The following is a 12,907-nucleotide window of genomic DNA, read 5'->3' as shown; positions in this document are numbered from 1 at the left end:
TAACCGTTGGCAAGGAGTCTTCCCTTGTTTATTAAAAGAATCCTGTTAGTTTTCACAACATCATCTCTTTCTAGATGCAAAGAACCACTATTCTTGACATCACCAGAGGGTTCAGTTTTAGCCGTGCACACAAAGGCGCACTTTATCTCATTCCATGAAAGAGCCCAGGCTGTGCTTAGGCACATGTGCACGGAGCAGGAGGTCCTCGGTGAAGGAAAGACTTAAGGACACACTGCTCCTTTTCAGAGAATGAAGCCTGGAATGGCCGGTTGCCACGCAAGTCTGCGAGCAGCCAATGTGCCGAGAACAGTAAAACAACAATATAAGAGAAATGAAGAAACACCATCGCGAGACCTCGCAGCCATTCTCTGTATGCTACGTAGCCCGAAACCAGTGAACAGAAGCTATTATGCATGTTGTTAAAGTGCTTTTGGAAGAAACCACCTCGTGGTCACGACCGGGTAGCTTCAGCCTTGCAAGTTACGACCTGATGGAGCAGAGCCCCTGGGAGAGGCAGAAAGGGTCGCCCCTGCGTGTGCAAGAACGCTCAGCTGGACGTCTCTTGGGCTCTTGGGAGGAACGCTGAGGAGACACGGCTAGTCCCACATCAGACAGCCACATCCTGACAAACGTGGAATGCCACCGGAGCCGTTAAAGCTGTTGAAATCTGAGCCTTGAAAGGAGCATTTCAAAGAATCTAGTGATTAAAGGGAAGTAGCAGAAATCACATCACAGGGGACCACAAATGATCTTTCATTTCCAAGATAAAGACAGGGTAGGACGGTGGTTTTCAAAATCAATTTTTGCAGAACATTTTTCAAACAAAGTCCTACAAGGGACCTCGATAAACGCAACAGGTGAACGTGGTGCGGCTGGAGGTCTGAGTGCTCCCTCGGGCCCCACTAGGCCTCTCCCCAGCCTCAGCGGAACAGCGGCCGCTGAGACCTCGGGGCGAAGGCGCATTGAGGCAACCGTCTTTGCTACACAAAAGGCAGGCTGTCCTGAAGAATCAAAAATGCCGTCACCCCAATCTCATCAAACTATCTTTTTTAACTAAAGGGATAAATCTCAACAATCAAGAGAGCAGAAAAGAAAGATTCTATTCACTCCACTGGCTCTCCGGAACATGAGACTATGGGACGATTCCACAGACCACTGTAGACGTATGGACTTGTGGGTGGCATCTGAGTTCAAATGAAATACAAAAATGGAACGGACTGCCATCCTTGGGAAACTGCCCATAGGAAAGAGAAGCAGAAAAAGCAACTACTCAGTGACGTTCCTGTGGCTCGGGTCAGGGAGCAAACACACACACACACACACACACACACAGGCCGTGCTCAGCCGCATGTCTACGCATTACTCTTCAGAGACACCAAACGGGATAAAAAGCGACCCCCGCTCAATCTCACCTCTTCCCTTCGCTCACTTCCTGACCTCGGTCAAGAAAATAAACATAAAAAAGTCCCCCGCAGCACAAAGAGCTCTTACATAAGAGATCCTCTCATTCCGATGATCACAACACCCTCGGAGCAAGAACACCACGAGGTGAGGACAGCCGGCCAGCGCCTGCCCTGGCCCAGAAGCCAGCCGCCACAAGGGCGACCCAAGTCGTCCAGCACCTTGCCGACTTGTGTGATCAGCGGCCTAGGGACTACGCGGAGCTGGGAAAGCCTCGACTAGACCATGAGCGCCAATCACCAAAGCAGCTAGACATCTGGAGAAGAATAGGTCAGCTCTGGTGAAGTTACAGCGGTGAGCGGGCCAGCCAGTTACCGTTTATGACAAGCAGGGCTCCCAGAGGCACACCCGTGAGAGCAGCCAAGCCGCCCTCGCACAAAGGATGCGTGTACCGCAGCTTATACACGCCGCCCGACTTCCACTGCTCTGGCATGGCCAGGGCTTTAGCCTCGGTCCCCTGGGGAGTGAAAGCAAAGAGAAACGAGTAAGGAAGAAAAGCGTTACTCTCAAAAGATTAAAAATCCGGGGCACCTGAGTGGCTCAGTGGGTTAAAGCCTCTGCCTTCGGCTCAGGTCATGATCCCAGGGTCCTGGGATCAAGCCCCACATCAGGCTCTCTGCTCAGCAGGGAGCCTACTTCCCTTCCTCTCTCTGCCTGCCTCTCTGCCTACTTGTGATCTCTCTCTGTCAAATAAATAAAAAATAAAGTATTTAAAAAAAAAAAAAAAAAAGACCAAAAATCCAAGAGTCCCCTAATTTGTCTGGAAACACGCACTCCATACAGACCCCTTAATCAAATTTGCCAAATCATGACTATCATCATTAATAAAATTTTTTTTAATTTTTTAAGATTTTATTTATTTATTTGACAGACAGAGATCACAAGTAGAAGAGAGGCAGGCAGAGAGGGAGAGGAGGAAGCAGGCTCCCTGCTGAGCAGAGAGGCCGACGCGGGGCTTGATCCCAGGACCCTAGGAACATGACCTGAGCCGAAGGCAGAGGCTTTAACCCACTGAGCCACCCAGGCGCCCCTCTCATTAATAAAATTTTGATAGAAAAAGTTACAATATATTATCCTTCATCAAAACGTTTTTCGAGTAGATATAATAACATCAGAGACAGGGATTGATTTCTCTCATCAAAGACTCACTTTTTTGCCCAGCAAAGCCATATAAGACCATTCAAGACCCATAGCTCAATTACCATTTTGTTTGTCAGGCCATTTATTTAAAAAAATCATGCCATTCTCTTTGATCCCAACCTTCTATTCATATTTCTATCGTTACACACTTCTATCATAATACATCATAATTTTCTTTTTGTTTCTCTCCCCAAGTTACAGACTCCTTGCAGACAAGCACTTATCCCAGGATCTTTACATCCTAACTCCTGGCCCCAGGCATGGCATGCTACACAATGACATGGCACAACAGTCACTGAACTGCTCTACATCTCTGTCACTCATAACATGGATGCAGGGTCTCTGGCTTCACCCTAGCCTTATTAATTCCAAATCTGCAGGGGCGCTTGGGGGGCTCAGTCGGTTAAGCATCTGCCTTCAGCTTAGGTCATGATCCCCAGGTCCTGATCGAGCCTCACATCGGGCTCCTGGCTCAGTGGAGAGCCTGCTCCTCCCTCTCTCTGCTCATGCTCTCTATCTCTCTCAAATAAAATTTAAAAACAAAGTAAATAAATCAAAATCTGCATTAGTAAGATCCCTAAGTATTCTTAGGCACACCAAGGCTGGAGAAGCTCTAACTGTTCTCCTCTGTGACTCCTGGCATCCCACATACTTAGACATCTCTCCTAGGATGTCACCAATACAGTAGGATGGACTATAAACTGTCTCTCTTCCCTGGACTGGGAGCAACCTGACAGTGGGGACAAAGCACTACACTGTCACAGGTACATACTTACCAAATGGAGAATGAAGGAAGCAAGCAAGCAAGCAAGCAATGTCCCTCTTCCTAACTGAATCTTACTGGATTACTGGCAATTCAGAGCCATTAACATAAAAACCCAGCGAGTCAACCATATAGATATACCCATCCCACATTCTTGGCCATAGTTTATTACATATCACCAGACATAATCTTCTGTTTTTAATACAGAAATCTAGAAAACCACAATACCCTAGTGATGTTTATCAATACACCCCACTCCCAATGGGAAACTGAAGCCCTAACAGGTTTGATTTCTGCCTGTCGCCTTACCTGAGGTATGTAACCTGACTCCAACATGAGCAGATGCACCGATACTATCAAGGCATCGTTGGCATTAGAACAGTCCGCTGACTGATGCAGGATCTCTAACGAATGTGGCACCTGCCCTTCCACCGACTCGCTGCAGAGCATGGGTTCCGAGGGAAAGACACCTGTGCCTTCTTCCATGTCCACAACATCTTGAACCGACCCAGCTTCGAAAGTCTGACCGGGCCCCGACTGAAAAAGAAAACAAAAAGCATGAATTCATTAAGCAGGCTTTTATTTCTGCAGTTTACTTTGTACCCTAAAGCGAACTCAGATTTGTGCTCAAAGCCACAGCACTTTCGTTTCAGAAACGGGACACGTTTTAAGCGAGCTCTCCTAAATAAACGAGCGGCCATCTACTCCCCCAGCCCGAGCCGCTCACCCCCGCGAGTTCCGGTCAGTGTGCCCCAAACCTGGACACCATCCCGGCCTTCTCGCTCCACTGTCCTCAACTCCATGTGCTCGGTCTTCCAAGTTCCACTGAATCTACCTCCCAACTAACCCCGAACTCTGCCCCTATGGCTCCCCAATGCTACTTCAGACCCATTCACCGCCCAGCTCCGACAACGGCTGTATCCGTTGTATCCAAGTATCCGCGATTCCACTCTCTACTAAGACATTTCACCCACAGCTGCCAGAGTTTCTGATGATTAACAATCCAACTGTGGCCCATGTCCAAGCTTAAAACTTCCCAGCGGTCCCCCAATGCAGGCAGCAGCATTTCCCTAAATTGTGCCTTGGAACGTAACCCTAGATGTCCTCAGAAAATGAGTTCCACGATCAATGAAGTTTGGAAAATGCTACTGGAAGCTACAGCCCCCGACCCTCACCCTCCACATTCACACAATCCACTGTGGCATTACAGAGCGCTGACAATTCCAGTAATAACGTGTATGACACTTAGCCAAGAAACACCACCCTTCTTCCCCAATGCTCTGTAACACCTCCTCACAATCGCAGGAAAGAAGTGTTTCGTAGACAAAATGCTGAGAAACACAGGCCTAGAAAATGAAGTCCAAACTGCTAAACCTCCTTAGCATACAAGGCCCTTTATCACTTCATCGGTCCCGGACTCTGTCAAGCCCACTCCCTGCCACCCTCCCCACACCGGCGCTCCTCGCCGGTGCCAAACAGGCAGCGGCGACTGCCCCCCTGCCCGGCAGAGGCCTTGACTACTGCACCCAATGGCACTGCACTGCACCCTCCTGATTACGCATCTACATCCCACCAGGACCGCAGCTCAGAGAGGAACAGACTCCACGTCAGCTACTTTTGTAATCCCAGGACCATGCCTGGCGCTTAGTAGGTGCTCGACAAACGCTTGCTGAGCCAGTGTTAAGGACTGTTATCTTACAATCTCCTACTGATTGCTTTGTCCTCAGGGTCTTCTCATTCGCACCATACAAAAATTCTATAAAACAGGCAAGTCAGATGATGTTGCCCTTTTATACATGTTTTCATTGTGATTCAGATTAAATAACATAATTAAGGTTAACAGCTAATAAAAACCTGAACTGAATCAAAATCTCCAGACTCGCAGTTCAGGCTTTCAGACACAATATGCTGCTTCAGGAAGACTATGTGACCTATATTAATTTTGATCAGGTTTGTTTCCTACACATGTGCTCAACTCTTGATGCAAAACACATGGTTCTTCTCTTTAAGTTCGTATTTCCATGAAAGAAGGGACAGAGGAAATTAAAAATTATGTAGGACAGATGAAAGGGTAGAAATATATAAGGGAGCAAGAGGCTGTTCTTCCAAAATCCCTGAGGACCTAGCCCTTACTAACTTCTGGAAAAGATCCAAATTCATTTGTTAAAACCTAGAGGCCAGTGACAATTCGCACTACCTAAAAAGGAGGCGCCATCACATTTTTGAATAGAACTACTTATTAAAACCATTTAACACCTAAAATATGAAGTAAGCTCTTCACTTCTTACTGATCTATCCAACTTTTAGCTATTTACTACTTACTAACAGTAAGTAATACAATACATGTGAAAAAAATATTAAAAGTTACCCTAAACTTATAACGCCGTGGAGAAAGATATCAGAATCCCCGGTGAGCTTATGCAACCTTCCTCCCACTCCATGAGAACCACTGACATTCTGCGTCATTCTGATATGATTGTGAATACTTATCACACTCTTCATGCATTGCAGAAATGGGAAAAAATGTTCAGCACCACCTCTCTATTTGTCTTGATCACTTGTCATGTCATTTACAAATTATAGGGACAAGTAATTAAAAGTCAGCTTAGGGCTAACATTAGGGTCGATACCCGGTTATCCCCATTTTCCATCAAAGATTCAACAGGCACTAGAATTCCCAAATATACGAAATAAGAAAATTAATTCACACTTAATTACAAGAGTAAAATCTTCCCATTGCTTCCTGTTGTACCCAGCTGTTTCCCTTACTAAGACTTCTACAGTGAGTGAGAGCATGCTGCTGCAAGCACTTACAGCATACGTACAGGAGATTTCAAGCTCACCTTCCACCTAAGACTCTACAGTCACCCTGTACAAGTCTTAGAATACGAAACAACGTGCTTTTAGAACTGAAATTAACCTGAAGCAATACTAATTTGTCAAAATTTTCCAAAAGGAAACTAGTAAAGTAAGTGTCAGATACACCATGAAACGTTCTTGCTGGGTATTTTACAAGTACACAAGTAAAAGGAATGGACCCTTCTACCAGAATCTGAGTTTATCAACAAAGAAGATTCAAAAACACAATTTAAATATGTGGCTAAATAATCTATTAATTACTCCCTAAATAACCTCCATGAAACATAAACAGAGAGATAATTTCTAAAAAAATCATAAAAATACTTTGAGCTTTACAAAGCCTTTTTTAAACTGCTTAATCTCTTTCAATACTATTATTAAAAAATCTCTGGGGCGCCTGAGTCTGGTAAGCATCCGACTCTTGATCTTGGCTCAGGCCATGATCTCAGGGTCGTGAGATCAAGCCCCGAGTCAACCTCCTCACTAGGTGTGGCACCTGCTCAAGATTCTCTCTCCCTCTGCCCTTCTCCCCATCCCTCTGCTCAAGTGCACTCTCTCAAAAACTAACAAACAAAAAAACCTCAACATAGATGATTTTCATATTTTACCGATCTTTTAAAAAGCATTTCTTAATATCTGTCTACATATGACAAGCATAATGCATACTTAACACTCACAAATGTTTAAGGCCTGGGGGTGGGGGGGGGGGAAATAAGCTGAAGTAACATGTATACACACAAAAAACTGTGAACATGATGGCATATATGTAGAATTAAAAAATTAAGTGATATATGTGATCATTTGTGCCATACAAGAAATCAAAAGACAGGATAATAAATAATGAGGTGTTTACAAGGCAGTAAAGATAATCAATACTGAGAAATTAAAGACAATCACGGACTGTGGCTGGCGGGGCCTTGGAAGACAGGCACAGACAGGAGAGGGAGGGAAGGTGGTGCATTCCAGGCTTGGCAAACAGCAAGAGCAAAGGCATGAAGCAGCAGGTACAGTGTGTGCGCACGCGCACACGGGAACGTGTGAATGTGCCAGCTGGTATAGGAGACATGATAAGGAGTCTGGTCTGACTGGAGATGATAGCTTACTGGCGGGAAGAACAGAAAGCAGCCCTAAAAAGCCTTAAAAACTAGGAAGAGAGACAATATTTTCCCTCTCTGTAATATGACAAGAATTAAACTAGAGACAGTTGGGTCTTTTTCAGCTCAAAAATTGTAAGCACAGGTGTATTAATGACACAGAGTTACTAGAGAGCAAGGGAACAACATAATCAAAAATGTGCAGGAAAAAGATGAACCCAGAAAGCAGACTGTAGGACAGACACTAGAAGCCTGGAATGGAGAGAGGAACGGACAGGGCTTATCGAAGGAGTCAAAAGATCACTGCAGGGTCTCAAGCTCAGGAAGACAGTAATGCCACCAACAGAAAGGGCAGCTGGTTTGGGAAGAAGACAACATTCTTATTTGCAAATTCATGTCAGCACAGAGTGTGAGATACACTCAGAACCCAGGTGTAAGCGTCCTGCAAGTACTCTGGAAGTAAGCGGACTCTGTACAGCCTTAGTGAGCAGAGCAGACTAGAGCAGCTCTGCTCGGAACCGCAAGCCTGGAGGCAACAACAGGAACCAAGGGACAATTTGGCTGGAGCAGTAAATGTCTGAACAAAACAAATATGTAAAATCTGGGTTCTTCAGAATCCCAGTCAAATACTGGTCCAGGCATTCAGCAGTTTAAGATTTTCTACAAGAATGTTATCTACGGTCTACTAATCATAATTATTCTAATGGACACAGAATTCAACTGAGGTATTCAGTGTGCTTTCTCAACTACCCCATTTCTCATCTTGGTATTACTACCTACCGTACTGTCATCACTCCAGACGCCGGTCTGGGCTGCCTGTCCTTGGACTGAAGCACTGGGCTGTTCATCCTGTGCACTGGACTGATAGGAGCTGGCGGCCAAAGAGGGTTGGTCATTATTCTGCAGTGAGGAATGCTCTGAATCTGTGGATGAAGGTAAGTTAGGTGCTGGAATGGCATCTTCAAGAATCAAACATATCAAGTCCCCAGAAACAATCCCATATGAAGCCAAGGTCTCTTCATCTCCAGTGAGGGCATCCTTGTTGTTCAATGTGATTGCAAACCGGGTATCGGAACTGCCAAGAAAGATGGATAAGGATAGTAAGAGCTACCTACCATGACCTGCTACCATTACCCTCAATAACACACTTAGAACATATATAAGGTACACGGTATGATCTTGGAAGAGTGAAGTGATGAAATCAAAACAAAAATAAAAAGGAAGCCAAAGTTCTGTAAAAACTATCCAAATTAACTTGTTCTTATCACCAGATGCCTAGGTTACAGATTTCTAATGGCTACAATTCCAGCCCAGGGAGCAGGATATAGTAATCCTCTATCATTAACCCATGTTCCCACCAATTCTAAGGTACACACTTCACATCTTTTGTAATTCTGGTATCTCTGAAACAGGGATGCTTCTTAAAATTGACGACACATCAAAGGATAATTGCTGGCAACTTTTCCTCTAGTGTTACATAAAACAGTATGCATCTTAAGATTGATAAGATCTTACTTAAAATTCAGTCAATGAAATATAGTCTTTTTAAAATACAAACTACGTCACATCATTGCTCTGCTGAAAATCCTCCAATGGCTTCTATTCGAACTTGGAACAGAACCTCTAACATGGCCTCCAACACCCACCATTTGAACCCTCCCCCTTTCTCCCACCTCATCTACCTCAACCCCTCAATCGCTGTTCTCTCTCAATGCAAGCTTTCTATCCCTTCCTCAAAACAGATCAACCTCACTGCAGCCTCTGGGCCTCTGCATTTGCTCTTCCAGATCTTCCGGGGACTGACTCTCATCATCTGGGTCTCAATTCCCGTGCCACCTCTTCCAAGATGCCTTCTGCCTAGCCTCCATCACTCTATTCCACTGCCATGTTTTATTTTTATTACTACATCACTATTTGAAAATTCCATATTTATCATCTCTTCTCCACCCCCACTACAATTTAAGTTTCATAAGGTCAGTCATCTTGTCTATTTCAAAACTATTTCTCTCCAGCACTTGGCAAACAAAAGTATTTGTGGAATAAATGCAACCAACAAACATGAGTTGGGAAGGTGATGAAGGTGAAATCAGGGCTCCCCAGTCATTGTCTCAACAGAACAGTCAGCTTATGTCTGTTCCAAAATACTAGACCCATGTCCTAGATGAATATTCACAATCACAAGAAGATGAGTATGTAGAGGACCGAGTATAAATTCTCCCCTACCACTGTTAAATACATGATCACCTTTCTTACTGATGACCAGTTACGTATGAGGTCTTTTTTTTTTTTTTTAAGATTTTATTTATTTATTTGACTGACAGAGATCACAAGTAGGCAGAGAGGCAGGCGGGGGCGGGGGGGGGGGTGGGAAGCAGGCTCCCCGCTAAGCAGAGAGCCCAATGCGGGACTCAATCCAGGACCCTGAGATCATGACCTGAGCCACCCAGGTACCCCATGGATAATGCCTTTTATAATGAAAATAGCACAAATCCAAAAACCTACCGCTAAACAAGGTAAGAGCTCAAATCAGCCCGAAGCAAGGAACTCTCCCTTCCTTATCATAGCTCCTCTGATCTGAGAGAATAATCATCATTTCATCACATAGTGGTGAAGAAACCAGTGCACATTTTATAAGGCGTTTACACTCAACAATGCTGACTTAAAATTAACTTTTTGAGAGGTCAACCAAGGATGAAGTCTACTGAAAATCATGAATAAACAGGATTCTTGCAATGCTGCATTTTCAAAAATGCTCAAAGTAATTCATTTGTTTTCTTTCACATGTTAAGACATTTTTTTCTTACCAATTACAGTGTCTTTGTTGGAGAAACTGCCAAAGTTTTGCTTATTAGGAAATAAGTTGCTATGCTTCTGTTATCAAGGGTTTTCAAACCCTTTGAAAAACATTGAAAATCTGCCAGATGCACCAAAAAACACCATCCCAACAGATAAAGAGAAAAATACCTCAAATGTACTATGTGTTTATGGATCATCTGTCATAGCAAAAGGTTTGTTTTTTTAACAGTACCTAACAAAATATTCATTCAAGCATCTATCTGTAGAAAAGCTCAAGGATTATATGATGAATAAAAGTGTTGGCCTACTGTCCCCATTTAGAAAAAGGGAAAAACTACTTCTAAAGTAACATACAAGGTCGCCTGGGTGGCTCAGTCATTAGGCGTCTGCCTTTAGCTCAGGTCATGATCCCAGGGTCCTGGGATGGAGTCTTACATTGGGCTCCCTGCTTGGTGGGAAGCCTGCTTACTCCCACTCCCCCTACTTGTATTCCCTCTCTTGCTATCTCTCTCTGTCAAATAAATAAATTCAATCTTTAAATAAATAAATAAAATTTTAAAAATAAAGTAACATACACCTTTTCTGCAGAGGCATTAAAACTGGTTTTCTGAAACTAAAAAAAAAAAAAATTTAACTTATCAGAAAATGCCATTTTAGGGGCACCTGGGTGGCTCAGTGGGTTAAGTCTCTGACTTCAGCTCAGGTCATGATTCAGGGTCCCGGGATTGACCCCCCCCCCAATAGCATTGGGCTCTCTGCTCAGAGGGGAGCCTGCCCCCCCCACCCGCGCCACCGCCACCGCCTTTCTACCTACTTGTGATCTCTGTCTGTCAAATACATAAATAAATTCTTTAAATTAAAAAAAAGAAGAAAATGCCATTTTAGAAATACCAGGCCTTTTAAAAATATTTTATGTCAATCCCAGATGCACTTCTCAGCGAAGATACTTTAAAAATAACATTTTAAATTTTAAAAAGGCCCATTTTTATCAAGTGCAGGTACTTCAGAAGAATGAATTTACTTTCAGAAGCTGAAGCTTACATTTCTTCCAGTTAACCAGCTCAACTATAAAAACAAACTCAGGGGCACCTGGGTGGCTCAGTGGGTTAAAGCCTCTGCCTTCAGCTCAGGTCATGATCTCAGGGTCATGGGATGGGGCTCTCTGCTCAGTGGGGAGTCTACTTCCCCCTACCCCTGCAGCTCTGCCTACTTGTGATCTAGGTCTGTCAAATAAATAAATAAAATCTTAAAAAAAAAAAACAAAAACCTCAAATTAGAAACTGACCTGGGCTCTTGTAAAGTCCTTTCAAGACTGCCCCTAATTTAAAAAATAATATCAATAAAATATAAATACAGATATACGAAAAAAATCTTTTTTAAAAAGTTGCTTTTGAAGATTTATGGTGGGGTAATGGCATCAGCATACAAAACGCTTAGGTTTAACATCAAAAATAACAAGAGGCACTTAATGTCACTTAATACAGCGCTTAACAGTTATGTCAGTATCTCATCTTTAATTTGGAGACAAACAGGCTTACTTTTAATATCGTGCCTTTACCTGAAAAATGAAAGGTGAGAAGTTCATAATATAACCTCATTTTACTCTATTCTCTAAAAATAAAGTCAAAGTATATAAAAGTCTCATAAAAACGGTCCACTTAATTAACAGATTTTCTTTTGACGAATTCACCCAAAAAGCCCCAGAGACCGCCTTTTTCTGTTCTCAGTACCCTCAAATTCCAAATTCGCTACCTCAGTATGTGAAGAGGTCCGCCCTCTGTCTGTCCCTCTACCCCCAGATTACTGTCCCCAGAAAATACTCTCTGGAAACAAAGCAGTCTCGTTTGCAGTCCCTAAATTAATAGCGGAATCTGGTCCGTCACTTGTCAACCTCACTGCCCCCAAACTGTAAGCCCTCCAGGGTCCTCCCGTGGCCAACGTTTATCTTAGTTTTCCAGCTCGCCAGGAAAATAAAAAGGATCTGACCCACGCCGACACCCCGTACTGTGTAAAACTCTGCGGCGGGGAAGTCAAAGGGCTCCCCGCGGGCCGGGACCCCGCACACTCAGCGCAGCCTCCACAGTCCGGCGGCCCCAGCAGCGGCCCGCTCACAGGTGGCCTCGGATAGAGGGCCGGTTTCTAACTTCTAGAACTTTCCTGACTTTCTCCCGGGGACACTGCGATAGCTGGTGATGGTGAACCTGAATCCCACAGAGCCTGGAAAGGTCTGCCCCCAGCCGAACCCCTGCGCCCCGCCCCGTCCCCGGTTTCCTCCGAGGCGGAAACGGAAGCGATGGCTCACCCTGCAAGGGAAGGGGGTCCCCCGGACGCCGGGCCATGTCCTCCGCGACCCGGGAGCCCGGGAGCTGCAGCCCCAGCGCCCGCGCCGCGCCCGACCTGCGCCGGTCGCAGTCCCGGGCACGCCCGACCCGCGACGCCCCGCGGGGGGCCGACCTCACGTGACCGCCCGCGGCGGGCGCGCGCTCCCGCGCACTGCTCCCGGGTCCGCGGCGCGCTGCCGCCTACCTGAAGCCCCAAGTGGGGAGCAGGGCCTGGCTCAGGTGCGCGCGCAGCTGGCCCAGCGTCGGCTCCGCGTCTGGCATCTCGAGCGGCCACGTCCGCTTCTGTAGCCGCACCCGCAGCTTCATGGTGGCAGCGGGAGGGCCCGGGGGCCCGGACCCGGAGGCGGCGACGGCGACGACCTCGGGGCGACGGGCCCCGAGCGGCGACTACGGGAGCCGCGGGGGTTATTGAGGACTTCCGAGCGGCGACAAGGACCTACCACGGCCCCTGC

General features: G+C 45.5%; 1 protein-coding gene across 2 annotated transcripts in view; it reads right to left on the bottom strand.

The window, feature by feature from the left end:
- Positions 1–12,907, bottom strand: part of FBXO7 (F-box protein 7) — a 22,792-nt gene extending 9,885 nt beyond the window's left edge. The window contains exons 1-4 of one of the 2 annotated variants that reach the window (XM_059186782.1): positions 12,640–12,907; positions 8,098–8,392; positions 3,674–3,901; positions 1,777–1,918 (exon numbers count right to left, since the gene is read on the bottom strand). In XM_059186782.1, coding sequence (XP_059042765.1) covers positions 1,777–1,918; positions 3,674–3,901; positions 8,098–8,392; positions 12,640–12,761 — 787 coding nt within the window. In that variant the 5' untranslated portion in view covers positions 12,762–12,907. Of the gene's footprint in view, positions 1–1,776; positions 1,919–3,673; positions 3,902–8,097; positions 8,393–12,415; positions 12,570–12,639 lie in introns of those variants that run through there. The other variant, XM_059186783.1, reaches the window with a different exon arrangement.

This window comes from Mustela lutreola, chromosome 8, assembly GCF_030435805.1.
Source record: "Mustela lutreola isolate mMusLut2 chromosome 8, mMusLut2.pri, whole genome shotgun sequence".
Lineage (NCBI taxonomy): Eukaryota > Metazoa > Chordata > Mammalia > Carnivora > Mustelidae > Mustela > Mustela lutreola.
This window is presented reverse-complemented; position numbering and strand designations above follow the sequence as displayed.